At 38.4% G+C, this 12370-nt stretch overlaps 1 protein-coding gene across 6 annotated transcripts in view; it reads left to right on the plus strand.

Annotated features, from left to right (window-relative positions):
• Nucleotides 1-7954: 7954 nt before the first annotated feature.
• LOC109427595 (DENN domain-containing protein 1A) overlaps nucleotides 7955-12370 on the plus strand; it is an 80313-nt gene continuing 75897 nt past the window's right edge. For all 6 annotated transcript variants that reach the window (XM_062849915.1, XM_062849919.1, XM_062849916.1 and 3 more), the window contains exon 1: nucleotides 7955-8554. In XM_062849915.1, coding sequence (XP_062705899.1) covers nucleotides 8538-8554 — 17 coding nt within the window. In that variant the 5' untranslated portion in view covers nucleotides 7955-8537. The remainder of the gene's footprint in view (nucleotides 8555-12370) is intronic.

The raw sequence follows: 12370 nt of genomic DNA on the forward strand, positions 1-12370 counted from the left end.
CTTTGGAAAACTTGGTGAACCAGTTTTGGTAATTTGTGATTGAACGCAAGAATCACTTATAAACTTTTTGTAATTTGTGATTAAACGCAAGAAGCACTTATGAACTACTTCAAAGTGTTAGATTACAGAGTATGCGTCACCTCGCAACTTTGGAGAACTTGGTGAAACAGTTTTTGTAATTTGTGATTAAACGCAAGAATCACTTATGAACTACTTCATAGTATTAGATTACAGAATATGCGTCACCTCGCAACTTTGGAGAACTTGGTGAACCAGTTTTTGTAATTTGTGATTAAACGCAAGAATCACTTATGAACCATTTCAAAGTTTGATATAAAAGTATATGCGTCACCTCGCAACTTTGGAAAACTTGGTGAACCAGTTTTGGTAATTTGTGATTGAACGCAAGAATCACTTATGAACTTTTTGTAATTTGCGATTAAACGCAAGAAGCACTTATAAACCACTTCATAGTGTTAGATTACAGAGTATGCGTCACCTCGCAACTTTGGAAAACTTGGTGAACCAGTTGTTGTAATTTGTGATTAAACGCAAGAATCACTTATGAACCACCTCAAAGTTTGATATTGAAGAATATGCGTCACCTCGCAACTTTGGAAAACTTGGTGAACCAGTTTTGGTAATTTGTGATTGAACGCAAGAATCACTTATAAACTTTTTTGTAATTTGTGATTAAACGCAAGAAGCACTTATGAACTACTTCAAAGTGTTAGATTACAGAGTATGCGTCACCTCGCAACTTTGGAGAACTTGGTGAACCAGTTTTTGTAATTTGTGATTAAACGCAAGAAGCACTTATGAACCACTTCAAAGTTTGAGATTAAAGAATATGCGTCACCTCGCAACTTTGGAAAACTTGGTGAACCAGTTTTTGTAATTTGTGATTAAACGCAAGAATCACTTATGAACCACTTCAAAGTTTGAGATTAAAGAATTTGCGTCACCTCGCAACTTTGGAGAACTTGGTGAACCAGTTTTGGTAATTTGTGATTAAACGCAAGAATCACTTACGAACTACTTCATAGTATTAGATTACAGCATATGCGTCACCTCGCAACTTTGGAAAACTTGGTGAACCAGTTTTGGTAATTTGTGATTGAACGCAAGAATCACTTATGAACTACTTCAAAGTTTGAGATTATAGAATTCGCGTCACCTCGCAACTTTGGAGAACTTGGTGAACCAGTTTTGGTAATTTGTGATTAAACGCAAGAATCACTCATGAATCACTTCAAAGTTTGAGATTAAAGAATATGCGTCACCTCACAACTTTGGAGAACTTGGTGAACCAGCTCTGGCGTCCCCTCGCAGCTTTTAAAATTAAATTAAATGTAAGAGTTATTTGACAGTTTCAGCTCAGGGGAATACAGTGTACCTACCCTCAGGTTTTCGGATTTTTTTATGGTGCCCCACCCCCTAAGATTCTTTTTATTACTTATGAACAAATATGACAGTAAACTGAGAATATATCCGGACTTGTCCAATGTTATAGGTAGCCAGGATGAAGATGTCTGTGATTTTGTTTGCCATGTGGGATTGGTAACCGGAGTGATAAACATCCATGATTGCCGGAGGAAACTGCAAGAAAAAATAATAAATAAATAAATAAAAATAATTAAACCGTGAGCGAATTCTCAACTTTCAAACGGTTCTTTAGCCAGATAGAGTTTGCATTTAATTTGAATTATTTACAGTTTGAACGGTTAATTTAAGATTTCTTTTATTCATCGTTCCCATAGTTTTTACTCCTGTGTGAAGACCGCTACCATTATCTTGTGAGTACTTGGCGAAACACAGCAAAACTCTGAAAAACAAAAGCTCTGGAGGAACTCCAGGTGGAGACTCTAAATAAAATTCTGGATGAATCCCTGCCTAAAATCTCTGAAAGAATCCATAAAGGATGTCTTCCAGAAATCCCTGAAGGAGCTTCAAGAGGAATCCTTATATGATTTGCTGGAGAAATCCCTGAAAGAACTGCTGAAAAGAATCTCTAAATAAAATTCTAGAGGAATCCTTAAAAGAACTGCTGGATAAAAACTTGAAAGAACTCCTGCAGGAACCACAGAAGAAATTCCTGAGAAAACTTCTGAAGGAACAGTTAAAGGAATCCCTGAATTAGCTCTTGGAAATTTCCCTAACTTCTGGAACATCCATGCAAGAGCTTCTATAGCAATGAACGAACTCCTGGAGAATCACCAAATAATTTCGTCTTGGAGCTCTTGGAAGAACCCCAGATGGAATCCCTGAAGGAACGATTTCCTTGAAGAATTACTGGAAAAAATCTAGAAAATTTTCTGGAAGGATCCTTGGAGAAATCCCTGAAAGAACATCTGTAGGCTTCTGTGAGTTTCTGGAGGAATTCCTCGAGAAGTTTCTTCAGGAATTCCTGCTGGAGTCCCTATAGGGATTCCTTAAGTAGCTCTTGCAGGGTTCCTCCTGTAGTTTATTCGAGGATTTCTTGTGGAGGTCCTTCAGGAATTCCTTCAAGAGTTCTTTCAGGAATTCCTTCAAGAGCATATTCAGAGATTCCTTCAGTAGTTTCTTCAGGGAATACTTCAGAAATTGTTTCTCGAAATCCTTCAGGAGTTCCTTAAGAAAATCATTCAGGAGTTTCCTGAATGAACTCTTGCAGGAACCCTTGACGAAATTTCTAGGAACATCCTTAAAGAAATTCCTGCAGGAAACCCTTCACGAACTATAGTCCTTATAGTATAATAGAAGGAATCGCTAAACGAACTCCATGAATAATTCTTGAAGGATCTCTGAAGAAATCTCTGAAATAATTTCAGAAGGAATTGCTGCAGAAATCCCTGAAAGAACTCCTGATGGAATCTTTGAAAGAACTCCTGACGGAATCCTTGAAAGAAATCCTAAAGGAATTCCTTGAAAGAAATCCCAAAGGAATTCCCAAAGGAGCTCCAGAATGAATCCATGAAAGAACTCTAGAAAGAATCTCGGAAAGAACTTCTGAAGGAATCCATGAAACAGCTTTTGGAGGAAACCCTGAAGGAACTTCTGAACTCCAGAAGGTTTCTGTGAAGCAACTCTTAAAGGAACTCCTAGAGGAATATTTGTGGGAACTTTTGGAGGAATCCCTGAAGGAGCTCAGGAAGCAATCTCGGAAGGAGCACCTGGAAATACGATCCTAGATGGAATTCCTTAATAAATTCCTGAATGAGGTCTTGAAGGAATTCTTAAGAAAATTCTTAAAAGAAATTATGCGGGAATTCCTGAAGGAACTTTAGAACGAATCCATGAAAGAAACCCAAAAGGAATCCCATAAAAAAATAGAAAAAAACTCCTAAAGCAATCCCTGAATGAGCTGAAAAAAATCTCTGAATGAACTCGTGAAGGCCCTGATGGTGCTATTGAAAGAATCCTAGAAGAATTATCGAAAGTACGATAAGGAGGAATCCCTGATGAAACTCCCGAAAAAAAATCACTGAAAAAAATCCTGTAGGAACCTTAGAAGGAATTCTTAGGAAATCCCCAAAGCAATTTCAGAAGGAATCCCTGAAGCAACTTCCGAAGCCGATCTATGAATAATCCTCAGAAGAAATCTCTGAAAGAATTCCTGAAAGAATACGTGAAAGTACTTCGAAAGGAATCCCTGAAAGCATTCTGAAGGATCTCCAGAAGCAATTCCTGAAAGAACTTCTTGAGGAATCCCTGGAGAAACTTGGAGAAACTGCAGCAGGAATTCCTGAAGAATCCCATGGTGGAATACTCCTGAAGAAATCTCTGAAGAAACTCCTGGGGAACCCTTTTAAAATCCTTTGGGTAATTCTTGAAGAAACTCCGGAAAGATCCTCTGAAGGAACTCCTCATGGAATTTATGAAAAAAAAAATTGCAAACCTGGGACTCTTGAAGAATATCTCTGATGGAATTGCTGAAGAAATACCTAAATGAACTACTGGAAGGAATCCCTGAAGAGAGTGTTGAAGGATCGCAGAAAGATCTCTTAAAGGATCTTTGGAGAAATCCCTATAAGAACTTCAGTAGGCATTTCTAAAATAATCCATGAAGGAACTCCTGAAGGAGTTCCAGAAGCAACTTCCGAAGAAATCTCTGAAAATACTCCTAAACGATTCCTTGAAGACATACGCGCTATTTGTTGGGGGGGGGGGGGGACGAGCCTCTTAAAATCAATGAAATTCGATGGGCTTCGTGGCCGTGCGGCTAGAGGCGTCAGTCATCTAGACGTTTCGTAAGCCTCAGAGTGTGGGTTCGATTCCCGCTACAGTCGGGGAAAACTTTTCGTCAAACGGAAAATTCTCCACTGGGTGTTATGTGTGTTGTCTGTACAACCTCTGGTTGAAGACGATGTAGTGTCTTTTTAAAATATCGACGCAGTTGATTTAATTTAGTTGAATATTGCCCAATTTGAAAGAGCTTTACTGCCTATGATCGCATAATTGTCCCATATGAATAGGAAATCCAGCAAATATGGGACTGATATGAGATCATGGGCAGTTTACCCCCTAAACTACGTCACAAGTGTGCGCCTATAATATTTGAAGACATTCCTGGATGAATCCCAGAAGAATTCTCTGAAGCTAGTCCGGGAAGAATCCCGGATGGAACTCCTGTAGAAATGCCAGAATGAACTCGTGGATGAAACCTTGAAGGAATTCCTAGGAAAATCCATAACGGAAGGAATCTCTGAAGTGATTTCTGAATATAATCCAGAGTGTAATCCTGCACACAATCTCTGAAGCACTCTTCGAAGGGTCCAGAGCGATTTTTGGGTCCCTGAAGAAACTCCTATTCGTGTAGGAACTCCAATAAGAATCTTCAAAGAAACTCCTGAAGAAATCACTGCAGAATCTTTTGAAGGAATGCCAGGAAGCAGTGATGCTTTTGAAGGATTTGCGTTCAGGTTCAGTTCAAAATTTGGAATGCGAGCGAGCTCCAATTAAACGCATTTTGAACGAATAGCAAAAATTACACCCGTAGAATGCCAGCATGGTATCCTGGTACCCGTGAAACTAAATTTAATCCTTTAGAGACGGTATTATCGTCTTTCTGAATGCAACCTCGCTGGTCTAGAACACGTTTGTAAAGGTCAGTTTTCTCGGCTGGGCTAATGTGACCCATCCGTCCATAAGGGGTTAAATGGTCATATTCCGTTATTTTTTTTAAATTTTAGCAATCCAAAACTCATTCAGACACACATTTTCTTTTGAAAGAGTGAAAGAGTGAGGTTGGGTTAGTGTTTAGAAGAGTGGGTTTCGAGCAATCTGGATTTCGATGCAATATCTGAATGCCTGAGCCCATAAAGTGCCAGGTCTTTATGACGTATTTTCCCGTGTCTAACGTTCAAATATGCAGACATGTCACAAAGTGGAAACACGACACATAGGATTTAATGATGCATCTAAACTTGTGGACGTTATTTCGCATAAATACACGTCATAAGGACCGGGACATTATGGTCCTGAGCGTTATGATCTGGCCCCGCCCAAACCCAACAATGTACGTATTAGTATACTGGAAGGATATGTTGCAGCAAATCTGAATTTTCCAGAACCAATGCAAAGGGGATCTGAACGAAGTGTCCTTGAGCAGCGAAAAGCTCAAACACTCAAGGTCTGCTTCATTCTTGTTCAGAAAATTAAACGCCTGTAGGGCCGATTTGTTCACTCTGGCTTAGCCTGGCTTACCGGTTAGGCAGAGATCAAGAAATCAACCTTTAGTTCATTATTTGCTCAAATGCAACACCGATAAAGCTCCTGGAAGAATCCCTGGTGGAGCAGGTATCAAATTGTATGACCTTCAATCGTCATATAAATATCATAGATCGGGTAGAGCTTTTAAATCGTGATTCATTTCTACTGATTGACTCATCTTGACTTCCCTCTCCCTCCACCTTTTACGTATTCCTACCTTGTTGCTGCGTTTGAGCACATGACGCTTTCTGGCATTAGTACAAAAGTGAGCGATACCTGGGCAATCTTTATCTCCACAACGCCCTCGGAAGTTTGTTCCGTATCGTCGTATTGTACATGGATCATCGCAATGGGCTCCAATGTAAAAACCAGCCAGGACCAATCAATTTGTACGTCATAAACAGGCGGCTGGTTTCCTTTAAATGTTTTACCTATATTAGCGGCCAAAGGAATGGTTCTGGCAAGACCAGATTACATATTCTTCTTCGTCAATCTACAGAAAAAGACAAAAACATTGGAAAACCTATATTCGCATCATCAAAACATAAAGCGTAGCCATGGTTAATACAAACCTGATAGAGCTCCAGCAAGAGCCATTACCCTGCGGACGACGAAGATAATGTTCCCGGCGTTCCGGATCGTGCCGATTTTTCCGTTCCTAGTTGCCACTGATGATGCCAAAATTTGCTTTCGTTCTTTTTTTTGTTTTTTTTGCTGTTCATTTGACAGATTGGAAAGTAAACATGACTCCATGTATATCCATGCCTTGTATGGGAAAGGGAAGAGCAACCAAAATCGAGGCAGGAGTTTTCGGTTGAAAAAATGTATGAGGATTTGAACATTTTTTCAAATATTTCAAATATTACAAAATGTTGGCAAAAAATATTTGGTACCACAGATAGCTATTACTATGACCTATAACCTGTACCAAATATTTTTTCTCAAATATGTTTTATTATTGAATAAAAGTAGTTTTTATTATTTTCCTCATACATTTTCAAAGGTGAAAAACTCCTGCTCACTAGCGCCATCTGTTGCAATTTTCGTCGAAGCCGGTAATCCAATGGAATGTTTGAACGCAGCCAGAATGCACTCAAAAACACCGCAATGTACCTGTAGTGCATCCGAAAAACATCGCAACTCTGTTGACGTTTTGTTTTTGACAGATAGCGATGCGATAACTGCAAAGTTGTTGCACTTAGCGGACATGCAGTTAAAAAGCATTTCAAGTTAAGCGTTTGCACCGAGCGAACGTGTATTGTATTTTTAATCTAGATTAAATAAGAAAGACTTTAAAGTAACTCAACAATCACTACAAAAAAGTTACTACGATCTCATACATTTTGTCCTACCCACGTGGTCGTGCCTCTGGATTTCCTTCTGTCAAAAACCGTCATTTCGAAAACTTCTGTTTCATCACTTTCACATCTAGGTGTCGCCTCGATCCGATCTAGTACGTGCAAAGTAAATTTGGCGCACCTGGCTCTCGGTCAAAGCGATGGAAATGTCAAACTATCCTCCGTTCGGTTTTGTGCTGACTGTCCTGTACCAGAGAGTCGTTCATAAAATATGTTCACTTCTACGAAAATGATAATTTCAATGTAATTTTGTTAATCAACGAGTTGCTCGTAAAGTTGCTATGTTATAAAAAGAATGCATTTTTTTTTTCAAATGTAATGCTTGAAAAGTCTCAACTGTTTTCACCCTTCATCGCTTTTCGTGAAGATTTAAAATTCGTAAATCTCAAAAATATTGACGTTGTTTTAGAATAACCCCTCAGTTTCTCGTTTCGCTCATCTCGCAGTCGCAGCTCGCGCAGTAATCATCTCGCGCTGAGCACTGTTGTTGTTGTTTTGCTCCTTTCATTTCGTTCCACTACTAACAACATCATCGTCGTAGTACTCGTTGTCGTCGTCGTCGATCTTCCACTCACTCATTCAGTACTTCGATTCGCGACGCGACGGAACGCAGGTCGTTTTTGTGTAGTAAGTAGGCGACGGACGACGGTCGACCAGGAGACAGAGTGCTGACTGCCAGGGTCGCCAGGTCAATTTTTGAGAAATCTGGATGATTTAGAAAGTTTTGTCTGGAAAAGTCTGGATCGTGTAAAAAAAACCCTACAAATTCCGGGAAAAACCTTACAAATTCCGAGAAAACCTTACAAATCCCGAAAACAAATGTCTGGATCTTCCAGATTTTTGCAAAATGAAACCTCAAAAATCTGGATAAATCCAGATAAATCTGGAAGGTTGGCAACGCTGTGCGGGAGTAGTAAAAATCGGGGCCTACTGCGAGCAAGTAGTGTGTGTAGAAAATTTTCGCACTGGCTGCTACTGCTCTGTTCCCTGCCTACTTCGACGGGGCCGTGCTAATATTTTCGCGTTTTGGAATCGAATCGGGAGAAAAAAAAAGATGGAAGTTCTCTAGTGTGATTGTTCAACCAACGACAATGGGAATATTGTTGTACGAGTCGCGGGCTTTTTGAAAGAATCATGGAATTCCATTGTGAAAATCCGGAAGAAAATTTATGAAAGAAAAAAGAATAGTGATCCAACCCATTCCAAGCAAATTTTGTGAGTGAAGCAAGAAAAAAATGTCAAATAGAGGAGGGGCTCTTGCGTGAATAACCAGAAAAATAAAGGTGCATTTAGTGCAAATTAGTCTCCAAAAAAGTGCAAGCGAAGAGAAAAGTGTGTTTAGTTGGCTGTAAAAAAAAAAAAGAATCATTTTGATTTCGAAGGAGGCGTAGTGGTCTACGCCCCATTTTTTTCATCCTTGCCCAAGGAAAAAAATATTGCCAATAGCAGCGCAGACAGCGGGAGAAGTTTTTCTCGAAAGGAAGTGCCATGAACTCCCGAATAAAGTGAGTATCGTTTTAAATATTCATTTCAAATGGTTCTGTTCTACATTGAATTGGATTTTCAAGAAGGCTATGAGTTGTGACTGAGCAGTAGTACGCCTACTCTGTTCCCGATAATCAAAGGAAACGCTGATAAAAACAGCATCCTTTGACCAGAGTAGTTACACTGTATGTAGCATTAACTACATAGTGGTCTTGATGGTTGGTCATGCGGGATATTCCAGGGGAGTGTAATTAAAAAAAGAAACAGGGAGAATGATGGGATGTCGACTACGACGACGACAACACGAATCTTATTTTGAATGAGGGGGATGAAGTGGAGGAGAATAGGGGGCGATGATGACGAACGACACAATCATCATCTGCAGAACGATTGTGTGAAAAGCAAAAAGACCTTGAGCTAGAGGCAGGGGTGCCAGTTTGCAGGTGGGATTATTTTCGATACATTTGGGTTTTGTGACGCAGCATATTTTTGTTTCTTCAAGTAAAACTGGACAGATTTTATTTTTAATTTTGGATAATACCTTTTTGCATTTCTCGTACACCAAAGAAAGACTCAATAAACAAATTTTCGATAGAAGACTAGGAGAGTCGAGTCGCATGTACCAATCAACCCAGTTCGAGATGATGTCTGTATGTGTGTATGTATGTACAGTGTATCAAACAATGGAGCACGTTCGGTGTAGTACTAGATTTGTAGTAATGAGCTGAATTTTAGTATGGTGAGAAGGTCAATTCTCCGGTTATGCAATGCAATGGTGCAAAAAGCGTGGGTATCATGATTCCTTGCCTAATTTGATGCTGTTTGAGCAAAACTTTCGATAACTATATTGTTTATGTTGCGAGAAATGGAGAAAACAACAACACTGTTGCCCAAAGTTTTACTCAAACAGCATCAAATTAGGCAAGGAATCATAATACCCACGCTTTTTGCACCATTTCATTGCAGAAACGGAGAATTGACCTTCTCACCATACTAAAATTTAGCTCATTACTACAAATCTAGTACTTCACCGATCTGTCCTATTGTCCATACATCAATTTTTTGGTCAAAATATTTTTTCATTCAAATGATCATAACTTTTTTATACATCAATCAAATACGCTGAAATTTTGACCAATCATGAATCATATATCAAAGCTCCATTGGTAAAATTTTGAGCGATATCGAATAAGTTTTCTGAAAGTTATAGAACTTTTTGAAAAACTTATAAGATTTTTGAACACATTTTTAAAACATTATCTCAGTATGTACTCCATGTAACTTTTTCAATTTTTTTTTGTGTTACAGCTGATACCTAAGGCTTCCATATGCAGCTGCTTTTGAGGTTTGATATTCACTACAAAAAATATGAAAAATATGTATATGTTCAGAGTGTCATTTGGAAATTTTTCATATTTTGATCAATAAAAGTGCTTTCAACGTTTTGAAACTCTCTTAATGTAATATTTTTATACAGGACCTACTAAACTACATATGAAGAGTAGGTCCTATGTATTTTTCGTTCAGTTAATGCACTTTTATTGGCGGAAAATGTTTGGCAGATTATATGTGCAAAATATGATAAATTTTTAAAAACCGTCAACTACATACATATGCACATTTTTCATATTTTTTGTAGTGAATATCAAACCTCAAAAGCAGCTGCATATGGAAGCCTTAGGTATCAGCCGTAACCAGAGTATCTGTACGCACAAATCTCAAAACGAGATTGAGAAAAGTTGGCTGTGAGCATATGAAAATTCCTTGAGCTTGACGTTGAGCACATAGTAGCTGAGGTGCGATGCAAAGAGATAAGAGATCGGATAAGCGTCGAAGCACACTCTGTGGAAACTATATGCAGAACGCATGAACCGAACATAGTAGATGAGTTGCGATGAGTGCGGAGATGCGATGGAGCTGCTTCGACGCATGTGATCACAAGAGAACGCAAGAGAATGCTTGTCGGGTATGGATTTTATGATTGCGCTCGTTGTGTATGTAAAGCAATGCGAATTTAATGTGTTGGGAATGCTAGTAGGTAATATAAAATGCGTTAATATGTTGTTTTTAAACATAACTCAATGCCTTTTCACATGACATGCATTTTGATGGACCGGACGTAATAAAAGTTTATCATATTGTCTATCGATCACTATGTAAAATAACATATTTCATTGCATATAAAATAGTATTCCATCAAATCGTGTAAGTTTTTTACAGCATAATTTTGTTATTATATATGTATAAGAAAACATTTTATTTTCTCTGTTCGGGATTTGAATCAAGTGATCAATGTTGATATGGTCGTTTGTCCAGTGCATGTTATTCATGTGCAAGTTAGAAAGTTTATGGTTTTATGGTATTCAACTTAATTGCTAAAAGGATTATGATTGAAACGTTCTGCTTTTTTCTTTGTCAGGCAAAACCAGATCCCTTAACAAAAATAGTGTGACATCAATTTCGATTGATACTCTTTTACCTAATATAAGGACTGTATCGTTGATTATGAGTACGCCTTAAAATTGCTGTATCTGAAAATGTTTTATTTGTTTTGTAAATTAAATTCAATTACATTGTTTATTGACCATCAGAAAAGCCCATGGTATCGTTTTATATTTAATTTTTCGTGGATCTTGCCAGCTCTCGCACCTTCTTCTTGGTGTTCTTCATAAGGTTCGGAATAGAAAATAACTATTTTTTTTTGTAGCAGACATTTTACGTGCAGCTCAAACTAGAAATATAATTTTGACTTCAGTAAACAGTTGGTAATTCAATTATTATACAATTCACTCATAAGAAATAGTTTTTCCTAACTCGCACGACAATATTTGATCAATTAACTCTGCACTAGCTCTGACTCTAGAAAATGTATTATGATTTCTCAATTATTTCCTTTTATCAATCTCTATTAGTTTCTACTTACAGTTTGCTACACCTGGTCCACCCTGTTTCAAACAAACCAAACCTCGACCTACTCTCACTTTCCGACAATCGTCTACGGCAACCTAGATAGAAAGGTTTTGATGACAATTCCACTATCAAAGATTGTTTTATTATTATAACTTACGGTATTGCAAATTAAAGGCACTCTCTAAACACTAAATCCAATTAAATACTCGTAAATGACTTATTACTTTACTTCTAATTCGACATTGGATTGCGTCGAAGCTTTTCTATTGAATGAATACAATACCCCGATCAACAACATATCCAAACTCTATTGACCGGTCACGCGTAAGTCGCGGTGCGGAAATGAGATTCTCTTCTCACTCGTTGAGCGCAAGTGGGTCAGAGACCTACGCCGTCAACATAAGGTTTTGGACAACCGTTCCGTCGATGGTTTTGCTTGGGTTGGCCCAGTTTTTCTTCGATTTCTCCGAATTCGGAACATCAGTGCCACGCTTCACAGTGAAAAACTGTGCCCCTGAAAGTGCCTTGTTGTCCAATATGACATACGTTTCATCATCCTTGATTATGCACATGTAATTTTTGCTCAAAACATCGTCGTACAGTTTCCGAGCCCGAGTTTTCACATAATTCGCCAGAATTTGACTGTTTTTTGGACATTTCTGTTTTCGGGAAGTCTTTAGGGAATTACGCTCCTTGGCGCGCTGAACCATACCAATAGTCGTTCCACACTTTTTTGCGCAATCTATGATGAATACCTCCTTTTTTCTTTTGAAGATTTTGCAAATTTTGCTGTCCAAATTTAACTTGAACGCACCTGGTTTTCTGTCACGTCCGGGTGAGTTTATCAGTGTGTTATGCATACCGAATCGTTTGACAGCATTTTGGACAGAAAAAACGATAACACCTCCAACTTTTGCTAATTTTCT

Source organism: Aedes albopictus, chromosome 2 (genome assembly GCF_035046485.1).
Source record: "Aedes albopictus strain Foshan chromosome 2, AalbF5, whole genome shotgun sequence".
Classification (NCBI taxonomy): Eukaryota; Metazoa; Arthropoda; class Insecta; order Diptera; family Culicidae; genus Aedes; species Aedes albopictus.